Source organism: Bos mutus, chromosome 13 (genome assembly GCF_027580195.1).
Source record: "Bos mutus isolate GX-2022 chromosome 13, NWIPB_WYAK_1.1, whole genome shotgun sequence".
NCBI lineage: Eukaryota > Metazoa > Chordata > Mammalia > Artiodactyla > Bovidae > Bos > Bos mutus.
In genome coordinates, this window is record NC_091629.1 from 28,083,988 (window position 1) to 28,101,740 (window position 17,753).

General features: G+C 43.4%; 2 protein-coding genes and 1 long non-coding RNA gene across 3 annotated transcripts in view; 2 read left to right on the forward strand and 1 right to left on the reverse strand.

Annotated features, from left to right (window-relative positions):
• Window positions 1–6,465: 6,465 nt before the first annotated feature.
• TUBAL3 (tubulin alpha like 3) lies at window positions 6,466–11,607 on the forward strand. Its single transcript, XM_005900971.3, has 3 exons — window positions 6,466–6,748; window positions 7,455–7,603; window positions 9,507–11,607. The coding sequence occupies exons 1-3, from the start codon at window positions 6,466–6,468 to the stop codon at window positions 10,449–10,451; spliced, it is 1,377 nt and encodes a 458-aa protein (XP_005901033.3). The 3' UTR covers window positions 10,452–11,607.
• Window positions 11,608–14,973: 3,366 nt separating this feature from the next.
• The window catches only part of LOC138990519 (uncharacterized), a 54,288-nt gene continuing 51,508 nt past the window's right edge, over window positions 14,974–17,753 (forward strand). Inside the window, exon 1 of the long non-coding RNA XR_011466660.1 lies at window positions 14,974–15,105. This is a non-coding gene — a long non-coding RNA (uncharacterized lncRNA). The remainder of the gene's footprint in view (window positions 15,106–17,753) is intronic.
• UCN3 (urocortin 3) lies at window positions 17,084–17,584 on the reverse strand. The gene has a single exon (XM_005900963.2). The coding sequence runs from the start codon at window positions 17,582–17,584 to the stop codon at window positions 17,084–17,086; it is 501 nt and encodes a 166-aa protein (XP_005901025.2).

Here is a 17,753-nt window from a genome sequence, read left to right on the forward strand (position 1 = left end):
CTCTGCCTAGGACAGTGCTGAATACATGACAAACATTCCCTGAATCCTCTTTCTCTCATTATTTTTCTTGTAATAATCAGACTAGATTTCCCTCCCAGAGAAGATCTTCCTGTTACCTTAATTGGACCTAAATGTCACCTAAAGTCCTTTAATCATGGATTTACAACAATAAATTTACAAATACTATTTAGGGGGATTTCCTTCTAGATTATTTCCAGAATCTTCAGCTGTATGCAATTACATCGATCACTGTGTAGGTTGATATTACATATATTCAGCAACTAGTATACTAATATAAATTAATGTGTAAATTAATCATTCTAAAACCAACACATTGTAAAGCAATTACCTTCAATTAAAAATTCAAAAACAGGATTCAAAGAGGCAGTAACAGATACAAATGTGATGAATTAGAAAGTAAAGTTAAGGAGTAAAGAGGAAAAAAAAATCAAACAGTGTTTTTGTAAAACTACTTACCAAGTGAAACATTCATCGGTTGTCATACATTCTTAATATGAGAGGAGGATTTTTTTTTTTAAAAGACATTTGTTATTTTCAACCTAGGTATATGTTAGAAGCAGATTTGGATAAAGTTTAGCAAATTCATCAGTGGTTGTGCACAGATTTTATCCCAGCGGACTCAGGCAGGCCTGTCACACCTCCTTTGATCCCAGAAAAGTGAAAAACTGAAAAGAGGCTGTGCTGCTTTAAGTGTGCAGCCCTCAGGTGGGGTCATTTCCTGCCCTGTGATAAAGCTTACCTGGGCTGGTGCCTCCTGTCATTACCACGGGCAGTGGGGCACCTTCAGATCAGCATGGTAAGTGCTGCTGTCAATAGTTATAGCAAACTTTACTCATCCTGTGTCTTTATATCCTATCATACTATATCATACTATATCCTCGCAGCTTTTCCCCGCCAAACAATTCTTCATAGATTCTTCCTACAAGAGACAAAATATTTAAAGAGACATTTGTTTCTTTCAATATCTGTGTTTGGATCAGATTTAAATCTACTCTGAATTTCACCTGTTCATCTATAATTCTGCTACTTTTGGGAAAAGCTTCATTGATTTGCCTTCAACGGAAGCACTGAGCCAAGATCTTCTTTCTTTAGTTTTTACATTTGCTTTAGAGTGAGTGTGCTGATCTTTCAGTAGGAATCAGTAGCTTCGTTTTTAGTTACGCTTTCAAAGTTTCTGGGGACTTTAGACCTAGGTTGCTCTTGCTAAGCTCACAAATGCGTGGCCAGGTGATGTACAGGGACCTCTGTCTTATTCTCTCTTGAGTGTAGTTCTTTGTGGACAATAATTAATACACACTTAACAATAATTCTGTTTGGAGACCACCTTTTAAGATCCACTTTCCTTTCATTCTCTCTTTCTTTAGTTGACATATAGTTGCTTACAATATTATATAAATTACAGGTATATAGTATAGTGATTCATAATTTTCAAAGGTCATACTCCATGTATAATTGCTGTGGCATATTGGCTGTATTCCCTGTGTTGTGTACTATATCCTCGCAGCTTATTCTTTGTACATAATAGCTTGTACTTCTTAATCTCCACCCCTGTCTTGAACCTCCATCCATCCCTCTCCCCACTGGTAATCAGTAGTTTGTTCTCTTTGTGAGTCTGTTTCTGTTATTATATTCATTTGCTTATTTTTTTTTAGATTCCATATATAAGTGATAACATGTAATCTTTGTCTGACTTTATAATACACTTCAGGTCCATCTAGTTTACTGCAAATTGCAAACATTTGTTCTTTTTAATAGCTGAGTAATATTCCACTGTATCATACCGCTTCTTCTTTGCCCAGTCATCTTCAACGGATATTTAGTTTGCTTTCATTTTTTGGCTATTGTTAATAGCGGTGCTATGAACACTGAGGTGCGTGTGTCTTTTCAGTGTTTTTGTTTTTTTGGAATACAAGGAGTCAAATTGCGGATTAAGTGGTAGTTCTATTTTTAGTTTTACACAGTGGCTGGACCAATTTACGTTCCCACCAACAGTGTAATCTCTTATGTTCCAGTCACAGTAAATTTTAGTATCTTAGAATTTTTTAATTCTTCAATGGAAGCAAGCATTCAAACTGCTTTTTGTTTTTGTTTTTTTTTTTCATCTTTTATCATCTCTCCCTGTTGGACACTCTCTCCAAATTTAAGGATGTTTGTTTTATATTGTTTTGATCTGAAAATTTTGCCTTTCTACATGAGGAGTGCTTGCAGCATTGGAAACCCACTGTGTTTTTACTGTATCAATTTTGATATTCTGGGTGTGACCCTGCAAGATATTTCCATTGTGGAAAAATGGGTGAGCGATCCATGAATCTACAATTCATATTTATCTCAAAATAAAAAGTAATTAGAAAATTGTGCTGTCCCAATAATTCCAGTAAGCTTTAAAGCTGCATTTATTAGTGCTTGGACATCACTACTGATATTCTGTGGGCATTTTTTTGTTTGTTTGTTTAAATAGTGTGATCATTTTAACAGATAGTTTGGAAAGGAGGAAGAGGCTAAGAGAAGAATAAGGTCGAGATAGCCTTCTGTCCCTAGGGATATAGTTATGAGATAAACTCGGCTGCTTCTGCAACCAGTATGGGCAAGATTTGTCCTTCTTGGGCCAAGTATTCTTGCTAAGTTCAAAAGGCTCAGTCTCACTCCGATGTCTGCATCACACAGGGGAATAGTCCCCATGAAGAGCAGTGATTTTTTTCCATGTTGGTGTTTACTTTTACTGTGAATAATTAAGACAAGTGCCCTGTGGACTGGTGGACTAGGTAAAACACAGCCAGGGGAGGAGGTTGTGAGAGAAGTCCACATGTAAGTGGTTTTAATGATGTAGAAACAACAAACCTCCACCCCACCCCCACTGCTTTCAAGTTTGTACCTGAATCTTGAGATGTAGGTAAGTTTTGATCTGATTACAGTAGCTGATGTACTGAGATCATCTTGAGTTCTTCCTGAGGGGAGAGGAGAAAGCTGTGCTTTGCAGATGGGGTGTGAGGAGGCTGTTGATGGAATGTGCTGTTTAGGCTTTCCTGTGCCAGAAAGAGATTGGAAAAATTGGTTGATACTAAGTGAAGTTCACTGCTTTTGTTGTGAGAGACATGGTGGCACAGAAAACGACAAGAGGGAAGTTCTACTCGATTTGTGCACTTGAATTCCTGATAAAGCACTGTTAGGCCACATGACTCAGAGAGGCAAAGTACAGGGTTTGTGCAGCTAAGCAGGAACAGAGTCCAGGTCAGATGATGGGGGTGTGACCAGCCAGAGAAACTACCCCCAACCTCCAGCTAGTGTCTTTTTGTGGTCCAGTCTCAGTCACTTTGGATAGTGACAGCAGCCATGAAATTAAAAGATTCTTGCTCCTTGGAAGGAGAGCTATGACAAACCCAGACAGCATATTAAAAAGCAAAGACATCACTTTGCTGGCAAAGGTTTGTAGAGTCAAAACTATGGTTGTTCCAGTAGTCATGTACGGATGTGAGAGTTGGACCATACAGAAGGCTGAGCACCGAAGAATTGATGCTTTTGAACTGTGGTGCTGGAGAAGACTCTTGAGAGTCCCCTGAACTGCAAAGAGATCAAACCAGTCAATCGTAAAGGAAATCAGTCCTGAATATTCATTGGATGGACTGATGCTGATGCTCCAATACTTTGGCCACCTGATGCGATGAGTCGACTCATTAGAAAAGACGCCCATGCTGGCAAAAATTGAAGGCAGGAGGAGAAGGGGATGGCAGAGGATGAGATGGTTGGATAGCATCACTGACTTAATGGACATGAATCTGAGCAAATTCTAGGAGATAGTGGCATCTGGGAAGCCTGGCATGCTGCAGCCGATGGAGTCACAAAGAGTTGGACTGAACAATAACTCAGACCTTGGCAAAGTGCAGCCATGGACAGACAGACGAGGGCAGAGTTGCCTATTAGTGGATCGGACAGACAGCCTGAAGGGTCCTGATATTGCAGCAAATAGACCTCTTACCCTTCTGCACAGACTTGTTCCATGACAATTGGCAATCGGAACACAATGATACTAAAGCCAGCAATTGCTGTTCTTTTAGATTTTTAGGATTTAACTTTTTCTCCTCTTAGGTGAGTAGATACTTAAATTACCACAAAAAGTTGTTTGCCTTAAAAAAAAAAAAAAAAGAAGTGAATGGTGATTTAAAAGTGGGAGAGGAAGGGGAGGCCAATGGAAATGAAAATAGGTACGTTTAAAGAGGATAAAAAATTCTCCCTAGATATAACTAGAGTTAATGTTTTTATGCATTTTTAAGACTTTTTTCTATGCTTATTTTTATTTTACTTCATTTATTTATTTTTATTGAAGTATATATATGTATATACTCTTTCATATTCTTTTCTATTATGGTTTATTACAGGCTCAGATAGTAAAGAATCTGCCTGCAGTGCAGGAAACCTGGGTTCAATCACTGGGTTGGGAAGATCCCCTGGAGGAGGGCATGGCAACCCACTCTAGTATTCTTGCCAGGAGAATCCCCATGGACAGAGGAGCCTGGTGGGCTATAGTCCATGGGATTGCAAAGAGTTGGACATGACTGAGTGACTAAGCACAGAACATTGAATATAGTTCCTTGTGCCATACAATAGGACCTTGTTGTTTACCTATTTTATATATGAGTAAGTGAAGTCGCTCAGTCGTGTCCGACGGTAGCCTACCATGCTCCTCTGTCCATGGGACTTTCCAGGCAATAGTACTGGAGTGGATTGCCATTTCCTTCTCCAGTGGATCTTCCCGACCCAGGGATTAAACCTGGGTCTCCTGCATTGTAGACAGACGCTTTACCGTCTAAGCCACCAGGGAAGTCTTATTTTATATATAGTAGTGTGTGTATTTTAATCCCAAACTGCTAATTTATCCCTCCCCACTTTCCCTTTGGTAACCGTAGGTTTGTTTTGTATGTCTGTGATCTGTTTCCATTTTGTAAATAAGTTCATTTTTATCATATTTTAGATTTCACATATAAGTGATATCATATGATATTTGTCTTTCTCTGTCTGACTTACTTCAGTTCATATGATCATCTCCAGGTCCATCCATGTTGTTCCACATGGCATAATTTCATTCTTTTTTTACGCTGAGTAAGAAGGCAATCGGAGAAGACAATGGCACCCCACTCCAGTACCCTTGCCTGGAAAATCCCATGGACAGAGGACCCTGGTGGGCTGCAGTCCATGGGGTCGCTAAGAGTTGGACATGACTGAGCGACTTCACTTTCACTCTCCACTTTCATGCATTGGAGGAGGAATGGCAACCCACTCCAGTATTCTTGCCTGGAGAATCCCAGGGACGGGGGAGCCTGGTGGGCTGCCGTCTACAGGGTCCCACAGAGTTGGACATGGCTGAAGCGACTTAGCAGCAGCAGCAGCAAGCTCATTTTTAAATGTATCTGACATCATACTTTATATAAATTACATAACATATGCTTTTCATTCAACATTTTAACATAAGCATTTCCTATGTCATACAGGTTTTTTTGGGGGGGTAAATATAAAAGTTTGCATAACATACCATTGTACTATTTTCCTTTAAATGCCACCAAAAAGTGAATGGTTAACTATGTTGGTTCTTGGTTTTTACCCTTGCAAATAATGGTGCCGTGAATGCCACTCTGCCTAAATCTTTCCATTTTGGATTCTTTCTTTTGTAATTCATTCGCTTATGTCATTTGCCCATTTTTCTAATAGATATCTCAAGTATTTTAAAAACGATGTATATAAAATTGCCTTATACATAGCTCTTATATATGAAGGGTTATACATAAATCCTTTTTATATACATCAACATTTTTGCCTATTATGATATGGAGTTTTTGTATTTTGGGGTTGTTAAATCTCTAGCCTGTTTCCTTGGTGAAATTTGCTCTACTTTTAAGCTTAGCACATCCTTTCTTATTTAGAGCACATAAGAAAAGTGAAATCTCAAGATATGAAATGATAACATCTTTAATTTACTGCAGTGGGTTTTAATATGTATCAGGCTGTACATCAATTTTGGTTTTATTCCTTTCTAATAACAAATTTTTTTCTGGGTGAGTAAGCTTGATTTTATTCATATATAGTATGTCTTAACTCCTTCTTAGCTCATCATACAATAGGTGCTTAATTTATGTTCCTTGAACTAGAGTCCTTGATTCCCTTGTTCCTTTTCTTTTTTTGGCTGCATCACACAGCATATAGGATCTTAGTTCTCTAACCAGGGATAGAACCCATGACCCCTGCAATGGAAGTGTGGAGTCTTAACCTCTGGATAGCAAGGGAAGTCCAGTTCAATCATTCCTGAAGCTTACCCGTACCCTGGTTTTTGGTTTCCACGACACAGCTTTCATTAGCCTTATCATCAAGTTCTCTTGCTGGCATAGGCTAGCCTGGTTTCTGTCAGTCATGAGCAGACATGCTGAGTGATGTAGTTCATGTTGTCACGTTAGGAAGATGCACACAGTTGTAACTTCTTACTATGGCTCATTTCAGAGGGAGTGCCTGTCTATCCACATTGGCCAAGCCGGTGTCCAGATTGGGGGTGCTTGCTGGGAGCTCTATTGCCTGGAACACGGAATCCAGCCAGATGGTGTTGTTCTCGATGGTGGTCAGGATCTGCTGGCACCTGCTAAAACAGAGCCCACTCGTGCATCTTTTGATTCCTTCTTTTGTGAGACCAGAGCTGGGAAATATGTGCCCAGAGCACTCTTCATGGACCTGGAGCCTACTGTCGTAGGTAATGTACGTTCCCGTGTGCTTAACTGGGTCCACAACCCAAACAAACAAGTACAGAGACTGGCATGACTAGCTGTGGGCCTGGGAACTCCAAGAACTGTCCACAGTCACCAGGAGCTGGAAGAGAGGCAGGGGGCAGTTTCTCCAGCAGAACCTCCAGAAGAAGCCAACCCCACCAATGCCTGGACATTGAACTTCTGGCCTCCTGAACTATGAGACCATAAGACTCCCTTGGTTTTGTTTGTAAATTAATTTATTTTATTTTTGGCTGTGCTGGGTCTTTGTTGCTGTGCTCAGGCTTTCTCTCGTTGCGGTGAGTGGGGGCTACTCTCTAGCTGTGGTGCATGGGCTCAGTTGCTCTGTGACATGTGCAATCCTCCTGGACCAGGGATGGAACCTGTATCTCCTGCATTGGCAGGAGGATTCTTATCCACTGCACCACCAGGGAAGCCCAACCTCCCCCGTTTTAAGCCACCGAGATTGTTGTAATTTGTTAGGGCAGCCCCAATAAACTAATAAAGGGTGGGATGATGGAAAAAGGTGCTTTCCATTTACGTGGGAATAATTACACCTTTTCATAGACTGAAAAAGCCAATTGGGCAGTTTAAATTCATTTCTTTCTATGATATTGGTGGAGAGAAAGGGGGCTGTGCACGAATTAGGGGTGGGATGGTGTGGGTTGCACTGACCTCTTTTCCTGTCTGCAGACGGGGTGCGTGCAGGCAGCCACCGCTCACTCTTCCACTCTGAGCAGCTCGTCAGTGGAAAAGAAGACGCTGCGAACAACTACGCCCGAGGGCGCTACTCTGTGGGGCCGGAGATCCTCGACTTGGTGCTGGAGAGGATCCGCAAGCTGGCAAGTGGCTCCCTTCTCCTTCCGGGGCCATTCAGAGTGCCCGGGGTCCCTGGGGGCCCACCTAGCCAGCACCAGCACTTTCTCCCTCCCCTCCATCACCCAGCTTCTACCGTGAAGCCTCCCAGACATGAGCATGCTCAGAGCTGGGTTGGTCCTGATGCTGGCACTCCCAACCTTCCTTACTAGAGAGGGGAGAAGCCTCACACTTACCCCACGGGCCAGGTCAACTCCTTTGTTTCTTTTTCCTTTTCCCATGCATGAAGAAATGTTTTATTTTATCCCCCCCTGCTTTATTGAGATATAATTGACATATGGAGTAGAGTGTGTTAGTTGCTCAGTCGTGTCTGACTCTTTGCAACCCCATGGACTGTAGCCCACCAGGCTCTTCTGTCCATGGAATTCTCCAGGCAAGAACACTGGAGTGAGTTGCCATTCCCTTCTCTGGGGGATCTTCCCAACCCAGGGATTGAACCCAGGTCTCCCACACTGCAGGCAGATTCTTTACCATCCGAGCCACCAGGGAAACACTGTGTAAATTTAAGGTGTACAACAAGATGATTTAATTCCTATTATCAAATATACATATATATTATCAAATGATCACCACCATCAGGATACTTAAGACATCCATCCCTCACATAATTACCTTTTTTGTGTGTGGTGACAGCATTTAAGATCTATTCTCGCTTCCCTCGCAGTTTAGTGTAACCACTGGACTTCACCTTCCAATGCAGGGGATGGGGTTTGATCCCTTCTCAGGGAGCTAAGATCTCACATGCCTCTCAGGCAAAAAAGCCCAAAACATAAAATGGAAGTAATATTGTAACAAATTCAATAAAGACTTTAAAATGGTTCACGTTAAAAAAACCTTTAAAAAAAAAAAGATCTCTTCTCTTAGTAGCGTTCAAGTGTACTATACAGTGCTGTTAACTACAGTCACTATGCTGTACGTTAAACCCCCAGAACTTATTAATCTTATAACTGGAAGTTTATGCCCTCTGACCACCAGCATCTCCCCTTTCTCCTTCATGCCCCCCCACCCCACCCCACCCCAGCAACTACTATTCTACTCTCTGTTTCTATGAGTTTGGCCTTTTTCGATTCCACATGTCAGTGAGATGATTCAATATTTGTCTTTCTCTGTCTGACTTATTTCACTTTGCTTAATCGCCCCTGAGGTCCATCCACGTTGTCGCAAACGGCAGGATTTCCTTCTTTTAAATGACTAGCCACCATCTACTCTTGCTTCTGCCGACTCATGACTTGTCTGGTTACCAGAGACTTCCCTCTAAAACTTGTCATTTTCCAATAGTGACCATGAGTTGTAAAGTTAACAGGAGGCACGTCCTCCCTGGAGATCAGTTCCTCTATTTACTGACAGTGAATTCTTCTTTAAAATCCTGTCTGGAGAATCCTCTGTCTAGTAAATATTTTGGTGTTTGGCATCATCATTAGGGAATATGGTGCTTTTTTCACATCAGCACAGTAGATTGGGTACAAAAATGACAGATATTTCATCTACTGAGGGGTGGTGGTGGGGAACTATATTGCTTCAATATTTTGCTTGTCATTTTCTTCATTATTGATAAACACCTTACTTTAGCTCACATATATATTTATATACTCATATACATATACTTTAGCTCATATACATGTACATTCATAGAGGGTAGCAAAAGACAGTTGAATGTTTATGCCCAGCTTATAGCAAAACTCTAAAGGATTTCCCCCACTCCGGAAGTAACCGCTCAAGTATGTTTCAAAGTAAACATGTTTGTGATGGTGATAACAATGGTAAACCAGAACTTTCTGTTTTTGGGTACTGGCTGTGTCCCACAGTTACCACTGCTTCTAGGTTTATTTGGCTGAATTCTCATTTCTTATTTATGAATACTTTCCCCAGGCGGAACACTGCAGTGGGCTTCAGGGGTTTCTCATCTTCCGAAGCTTTGGAGGAGGCACTGGGTCGGGATTTACGTCTCTCTTGTTGGAGCAGCTCTCCGTAGAATACAGTGGGAAGACTAAATTGGACTTCTCCGTCTACCCAGCCCCTAGGATCTCAACCGCTGTAGTGGAGCCTTACAACTCCATCCTCACCACCCACCCCACCATAGAGCACGTGGACTGTACCTTTCTGGTGGACAACGAGGCCATCTACAACATCTGTCATGGCAAACTTGACCTTGAACGGCCCTCTTATGCCAGCATCAACAGGCTGATCAGCCAGGCAGCATCTTCCATCACTGCCTCCCTCCGGTTTGAAGGCATCCTGAATGTGGACCTGATCGAATTCCAGACCAACCTGGTGCCTTACCCGCGGATACACTTCCCAGTGACCAGCTTCGCCCCCATCCTGTCTGCCGACAGCACCCACCACAAGGAGCCCTCTGTGTCAGACATCACAGCTGCATGCTTTGAGCCCTCCCACCAGCTAGTCAGGTGTGACCCTCGCCTGGGGAAGTACGTGGCCTGTTGCCTGCTCTACAGAGGGGATGTGGTCCCCAAGGAGGTGAACGCGGCGATTGCGGCCACAAAGTTGAGGAACTCTATTCAGTTTGTAGACTGGTGTCCGACTGGATTCAAGGTGGGCATCAATGATCGACCCCCCCGAGAGGTGCCAGGAGGGGACCTGGCCGAGGTCCAGCGGGCAGTCTGTATGCTGAGCAACAGCACGGCGGTTGCAGAGGCCTGGGCCCGTCTGGGCCACAAGTTTGATCTCATGTTCGCTAAGAGGGCGTTTCTGCACTGGTATATCAGGGAGGGCATGGAGGAAGGTGAGTTTGCAGAGGCCAGGGAGGACTTGGCGGTCCTAGAGAAGGATTACGAGGAAATGGGGAGAAGTCTCTGATGCAGATCTGACCGGTGACAATGAACGCTGAGTTGAAGTGTCACGCTTTATGTTTCAAGGCTAGAGTTCCCTCGATGAGAAGAAAAAGGAAACTAAGTCAAGAAAGACCTCAAGTTCCATGTTCAGTCAAATGGGGGTCAACATTAACAGTAAGGCCAGACTTCCCTGGTAGTCCAGTGGTTAAGAATCCGCCAGCCAATGCAGGGGACATGGGTTTGATTCCAGATCTGGGAAGATCCCACATGTCGTGGAAAATAAATAATTAAACAAATAAAATACCAACAATGTACCACTTTGCCTCTTTTCAGCTCACACTGTTGTTGCCACAGAGGAGAATGACTGCAGTTTGGTAGAAATGATGTGTATAAACACATACTTTTCACCGTGTTCTCACCCACTCCAATCAAGCTAGACAGCTTGCCCCTGCCCACGTTTTTCTCTCTCTTGACTGCTTCTCTCTCTCTGTTTCTCTCTCTCCTCTCTCATTCTTTCTTCTCACTACTTTCTCTTTTCTTTCCTTCTATGACTGTGGGGTATAATTCCAACTTCGGACCCAGTTCAGGTGTCACCTATTGCATATAGCCTCTTTGGAATTCACTTACTTTCATCCAGAATACCGGGAGAGTGAAGGTACACTGTGAAGTTCCTCACTATATTGAAAATACTCACTGATAAAATATATTTTTTCATGTAAATATCTTATGTAGTAATTTGAACTTTTATTAGGCTGGTTCCAAATTGAGAAAGGATTACATCAAGGCTGTGTATTGTCACCCTGCTTATTTAACTTATATGCAGCATCCCTCATGCAAAATGCTGGCCTGCATGAAGCAAAAGCTGGAATCAAGATTTCCTGGAGAAATATCAATATCCTCAGATACGCAGATGACACCACCCTTATGGCAGAAAGTGAAGAAGAACTAAAGAGCCTCTTGATGAAAGTGAAAGAGGAGAGTGAAAAAGTTGGCTTAAAACTCAACATTCAGAAAACTAAGATCATGGCATCCAGTCCCATCACTTCATGGCAAATAGGTGGGGAAACAGTGGAAACAGTGAGAGACTTTATTTTCTTGGGCTCCAAAATCATAGCAGATGGTGACTGCAGCCATGAAATTAAAAGATGCTTGCTCCATGGAAGAAAAGCTATAACCAACCTAGATAGCATATTAAAAAGCAGAGACATTGCCAACAAAGGCCCATCTGGTCAAGGCTATGGTTTTTCCAGTAGTCATGCATCGATGTGAGAGTTGGACTATAAAGAAAGCTGAGCACCAAAGAATTGGTGCTTTTGAACTGTGGTGTTGGAGAAAACTCTTGAGAGTCCCTTGGACTGCAAGGAGATCATACCAGTCAATTGTAAAGGAAATCAGTCCTGAATATTCATTGGAAAAACTGATGCTGAAGCTGAAGCTCCAGTACTTTGGCCACCTGATGTGGAGAACTAACTCATTTGAAAAGACCCTGATGCTGGGAAAGATTGAAGGCAGGAGGAGAAGGGGATGACAGAGGATAAGATGGTTGGATGGCATCACCGACTCAATGGACGTGAGTCTGAGCAAGCTCCGGGAGTTGGTGATGGACAAGGAGGCCTGGTGTGCTGTAGTCCATGGGGTTGCAGAGTCAGACAGGACCGAGAGACTGGACTGAACTGGAGGCTTTTACAAAGTATTTTGTTTACCTGTGCTATTTCTCTATTTAGACACTAGAGGGCGCTAGTGAAATGCTTAAATAATTGCTCAATTTATAGGGAAGCAGGCATACTGCAGTACACGGGGTCGCAAAGGGTCTGACACCACTGAGCGACTGAACTGAACTGAAGGGCATTTGTATCTCTATGTAAGTGTACGCTATGTAAGTGTACGCATGTGTGAAAAGACATTTAGAAAACTCAGAAAAGACCTTTTAGAAGTTTCCTTTTATTTTTTTTAAATTAGTAATCTACAATTAAGATTAAAATCCTAATAATTTCTTAAATTTTAAGTTCAGCTTGTAAATCTTATTTCTAAGTTTAGCAAAATTTAAATCATCATTTTAAATATGTATGAATTTTTTGGTCCCTTTGCAATCTTAGATAAATGCTTAAATACTTTACGTTATATTCATTTTAATTTATTTTATTTTAAGAATTTTAATTATGTGACAAACCTTCCCAAGAGCTCTAGTTCTTTTAGAATCAAATAAACTAAACTATAAATGTGGTGACTGGTATTCTTATGTTCTCAAAACTGTCTATAAATTAATAAGATTTTTATTTAAGATCACATGCGTAAATCCTTTACTCAAAATATGTATTTAAAATTGGAATTATAAGGCTGACTATAATTCTATTAGGCCAAATACTCTCAAATATTATACACATTGCATTTTAAATGCTAAATATGCACGGATTCCTATGTCATAAGAATTTTAATGATCCGTATTCAATTCACTCATTCACCAGTTATTTTCTGAACACCTGTCATGTGTTCCTAATTATTCTGACCACTGAGGATAAACAGCGAACCAAAAAAATAAAAATTCTTGCCCTTATGGTTTATATGACAGTGAAGTTGGGGGTCTATTTCCTGAGTATGTAAAGATGCTCACTCCCTAAGAAAACACCATGTCTGGGACTTCCATGGCCGTCCAGTTAAGACTGTATGCTTCCATTTCAAGGGGTGCAGTTTCGATCCCTGGTCAGGGAACTAAGATCCCATGTGTCTCGAGGCATGGCCAAGAAAACAAAAGAGAAACACACTGTGTCATCCCATAGGCTTGGGTTATCTTCCCAAGATACCTTTTTTGTCTTTTGCCTTCTCAGCTTGCTGCAGCTCCTAAGTGATGATGGCCAGGCTGTGACAGGGTCTTTGTGGCTCTAATGGACGTGCTGAACCCTAGCAACTGTCTGTAATAGGGACTTCATTAATTAAAGGATGATGTGGGATCTTTGTGTTGTATGCCTGGAACTAGTGAAATGGTGTATGTCGATTACACCTCAATAAAAATAAATGTTAAAAAGAACGAAGTGTCCCATAGCGCACTTAGATTTGAGTCACATGTTTAGTTTTTCAAGTCTGATTCCATCTGTAATTTTTACAGAGGTAGCTAGCTACACCATTTGATTAGATTTTGTGTTTCTTCAGCTCTATCTATCAATGTGTTTTAGTTTAATACTACATACCTTGGAGCACATGTACCTCCCATTTCTTGCAATTATATTGAATTCTGGGTATCACTTGGCTTTTGCTGATTATTTTATTATAGCTTCCAAAATTATTCTGCTATCAGGAAGCAGGAACCATTTTTGGTTTTTAGTATTTGTTTTTGGGGTTTCTTGTTGGGTAGACCATTTAGAGATCCTGTCTTCCAGGCACTGGTCTCTTTGGGAAGGTTCACTTGGCATTTGAGCCTTGTTTTAAGTAAAAGTTGCTCAGTCATGTCTGACTCTTTGTGATCCCATGAACTGTAGCCCCCCAGGCTCCTCTGTTCATGGGATTCTCCAAGCAAGAATGGAATTCCAGTACTGGAATGGGTTGCCATGCCCTTCTCCAGGGGATCTTCCCGACCCAGGGATCAAACTTGGGTCTCCTACATTGTAGGCAGATTCTTTTACTGTCTGAGCCACCAGGGAAGCCCCTCGAACCCTTTTTTATTTTAAAAAGAGAGCTTAAAACAGTTTTTTTCAAGGGAACTCAATCCAGCACAGTTCTCCTCTACTCCTCTGCCCCCATCAATGATTTTACAAAGTGAAATCAAGAGAATCTTGGTTTTACGAAGTGAACTCATGGGTGGGAGAAGGCAGTGGTAGTAGTCTGGATGTGGCAGTCTCCTCCACTTGCTTTTTTTTTAGAAGTTTTTTTTTTTTTTTTTGATGTGAACCATCTTTGAAGTCTTTATTGGATCTGTTACAATATTGCTTCTATTTTATATTTCAGGGTTTTTTTGGCTGCAAGGTGTGTGATTCTGGCATTTGCAATGATCTGTGTCTTCTTTTTTAATTTTTAATCACCCTCTTGATTGGAGCTTTTGTGATGCAGGAACCATGATTTAAAATAAAGCAAAATATGAGAACCAATGTTATAGTACAGAGAACTCTACTCAGTGGACTGTGGTGACCTAAAAGGGAAGGAAATCCAAGGAAGAGGGGATATATGTACATACATAGCTGATTCACTTTGCTGTGCAGCAGAAAATGACACAACATTGTAAAGCAACTATACTCCGGTACAAAAAAAAGCGAAACAAAACTTTGTAAAGCCACTTATCTAAGTCTACTAGAGGCTGCTGTCTTCAAGGCTTTGTTCACCTAGCCAAAGGCCCTAAGAGGAGATAGCTGTGAACTTGGGTGTGCTTGCAGGTACCAGCCCCAACTTGGAAGTTCTTCTAGTGTTTTTGGTTGTTCAGGGAAATGTCATACCTGCTTGAGTTTTCTTTAACCAAGCTAATTCCCACCCCCCCACCCCCACCCCCCACCCCCCCGCCAATTTCCTGTCCTTTGCATCTTTGGTGTGAGCAGAATGCCGCACGCACTGTTAGAACAAAAATAAATGTTAAATATACTTGTGAGAACTCCGTGACGTCTCGTTCCTAAAGAGGGTTCCTGGCACACCAACGCTGAGGGAAGTTAAAGGATTTGCTCAGAGACACAGAAGAGGAGGAACCCGGACTCACATAGGTATTTCTGCTGTGTCATGAGGGTTTTTTCCCCCCACCCAGGATGGAAAAAACAGCTGCATTTCAGCTTTTTGAGCATTGGTTCTGTTTAGAGATGGGGTATTTTTCATTTCCAAGTTAGCTTAACATTTAAAAAACTGCACAGTTTTGCCTTTTCAAATAATGTTCACCAGAATCAGGGTTGTTGAGTTAAAGGTAAAGTGAATTTGTGGTTTTGATACGGATTTTCCAGATTGCCTCTCAGAATTCACGTTCCCACCAACCATCAGTGAAGGAAGGAGGCTTTGCACCTGTCAGTCACAGTGTGAACCGATTGTCAAACAGATTTTGCCAGTCTGATGTGTGACAAATTCTGTAAGAGTGCAGTTGTGCTTTTTTTAGCAGTGAAGTTTAGCATCTGTTTGTACATTTAAGGGTCACTTGTATTTGTGTGTGTGTGATATATGTATTCCTGCTTATTTTTTTGAGGGCGATTGTTTTTTTTTCAGTTATTTTGTGTGCGTGTTTGTGTGTGTTAAGTTGCTCCAGTCATGTCTGACTCTTTGCAACCCTATGGACTGTAGCCCGCCAGGCTCCTCTCTCCATGGGATTCTCCAGGCAAGATCACTGGAGTGGGTTGCCATGCCCTCCTCCAGGGGATCTTCCCAACCCAGGGATCGAATGTCTCCTGCAATGGCAGGTAGGTTCTTTACCAGTAGTGTCACCTGGGAAGTTATTAGCTCTTTATGTATTTGATCAGTAAGATACTTGTCTTTTGCCTGTGTGGCAAACATTTTTCCAAATTTGTTGTCTGTTTGTCTCTTGACTTTGTCTGATGGTGGTGGTGTGTGCATATGAGGTTTATTTCACATGAAGATGTTCTTTGTATGTATTCATGACTTGTCACCATGCAGAAAGCTCTGCTGCCAGAGGCCATCAGGGTGCTTGCTGATGTCCACTTTTAGTGAACTGCTTCTCATATTAAGCCTTCTCATCTTGCTCTGATTTCCTTGTATTTTTTTACACTAATTGCTATGACCTTGCAGTTCATCACTTATATACTCCCTAGTGAAATTGCTTCTTTTCACATTTTGTTTTTGTCTGTTCACTTAAGACTGTTGACTCATGGACAGCAAGGGCCTTGGCGCCTCCCACGTCAGTATCCCTAACCAGTCCCAGCACTGGGCTGGACAATGACCATCGATTCAAGAAGCACCTATGACAGACTTAGTGGCCCAGGCCCTAGCAAGCCAGGGAGGAGCTGGGGGTGTCTTTCGTTCTACCCAGGGGCCCACTCTGTAGCAGACCCAAGGCTATGCCTCTGGTGGGACCTGGCCACATAGCCAGCTTCAGATCCAGTGATAGCCAACAGGGTCCTGCCAGCTTGGCCTTTCCCAAGCTCTTGATGCCTCCCAAGACCTCCAGGGACTGTCCTGGGAGGGTCAGGAACGGACTCACCTGTACCCTGTCTCACTAGCTGCCCCTTTCCAAGCTTGGAGGCCTGAAGGCAGCTGACTGAAGGAAGAGGAATTGAAACCAGTCAGGGGTTCAAGAAGCCATGGGTTTTAATGTGGGTGAGAGGGGTTTTAATGAGGGTCTGGGGGCAGGGTGCTCAGCGCCCTCGCCTTCCTGCCTGGGCTGGGGTTGGTGTGGGGAGGGGAGGGCCTCCCTGTACCCCTCTTCTTGGGGTCAGAGAGCGGAGTGGAGGGCAGGGATGCCTGACCTTTGCCTCTCCTTGTGGGGAGGGAGAAAGGAGACGCCTAGGGTAGATCTCAGTGTCTCAGTACCGTGGCCTCCATCTGTGGATCTGGGACAACAGGCCGCTGGTGTGTGTAGATATAGAGGGTGGGGGGGCCCGGCTGGAGGCGGGAAGGCACAGAGGGGTGGAGAGCCTGGAAACCAGGGCCGATTCCTCCGATAGAAACCGGCAGGACGGGCCAACCCTCCCTGTCCACCCCCCAACCTCCGTCCTCGTCCCAGGGAGTCCCCAGCCTCCTCCTCTACTTCTTCCGCCCAATCTGGGCCATGAGGTGGGCGTTGGCGGCGGCCTTGGCTCGCAGGTTCTTGGCCTTGGCGATGTTGAAGAGGATGTTCATAATGTTAGTGGGGACGTCCAGGGACAGAGTGACCTTGGTGCGCCGGTCACTCTTGGCCTTGTCCTGGGACGGCCGCCCCTGGAACTGTGCCTGGGATGGGTACTTGTACCGGGTGCTGCCGGCCCCGCCGCCACCACCGCTGCCCACGGAGCCAGGGAAGGTCCTTTTCTCTGTGTCCTCCTCCTCCTGCCCCTCCTGGTCCTCCGGGTCTCTGCGGGGCAGGGCAGGGACGGTCCGCTTTATCAGCAGCGACGTGTCCTTCCGCTGGCTCTTCTCGGCCTCACGTAGAGCTGTGTGGAGGCAGCTGGGGCTGGACCCGGCTTTGGGGGACCTCTGGGAGAGGCCCACCTGGGGGGCCCCGAGGAGCAGTAGCAAGACCAGCAGGAAGGGGGCCGGCACGAGCATCTCTCCCTGCAGCGGAAAAGACGGATATGTGTGAGAGGGTCTTAGGGTTCAGGGGGAGAAGGGGCAGATCTACCAGGCTTTGTGCAAGTTCAGCTTTGCCGGGTTTTGAAAGCGTGTTCTCTGGACTTGCAGGCCGTGTATCATGGACATTTGTTAGCAATGCAGAGAT

Bases quoted from the DNA above. Each gene is read 5' to 3' on its own strand.
- TUBAL3 (XM_005900971.3), top strand. From the start codon at position 6,466: ATGCACACAGTTGTAACTTCTTACTATGGCTCATTTCAGAGGGAGTGC. The intron at 6,749-7,454 runs GTAATGTACGTT...TCCTGTCTGCAG, and splicing joins CCTGGAGCCTACTGTCGTAG to ACGGGGTGCGTGCAGGCAGC. The intron at 7,604-9,506 runs GCAAGTGGCTCC...TACTTTCCCCAG, and splicing joins TGGAGAGGATCCGCAAGCTG to GCGGAACACTGCAGTGGGCT.
- UCN3 (XM_005900963.2), bottom strand. From the start codon at position 17,584: ATGCTCGTGCCGGCCCCCTTCCTGCTGGTCTTGCTACTGCTCCTCGGG.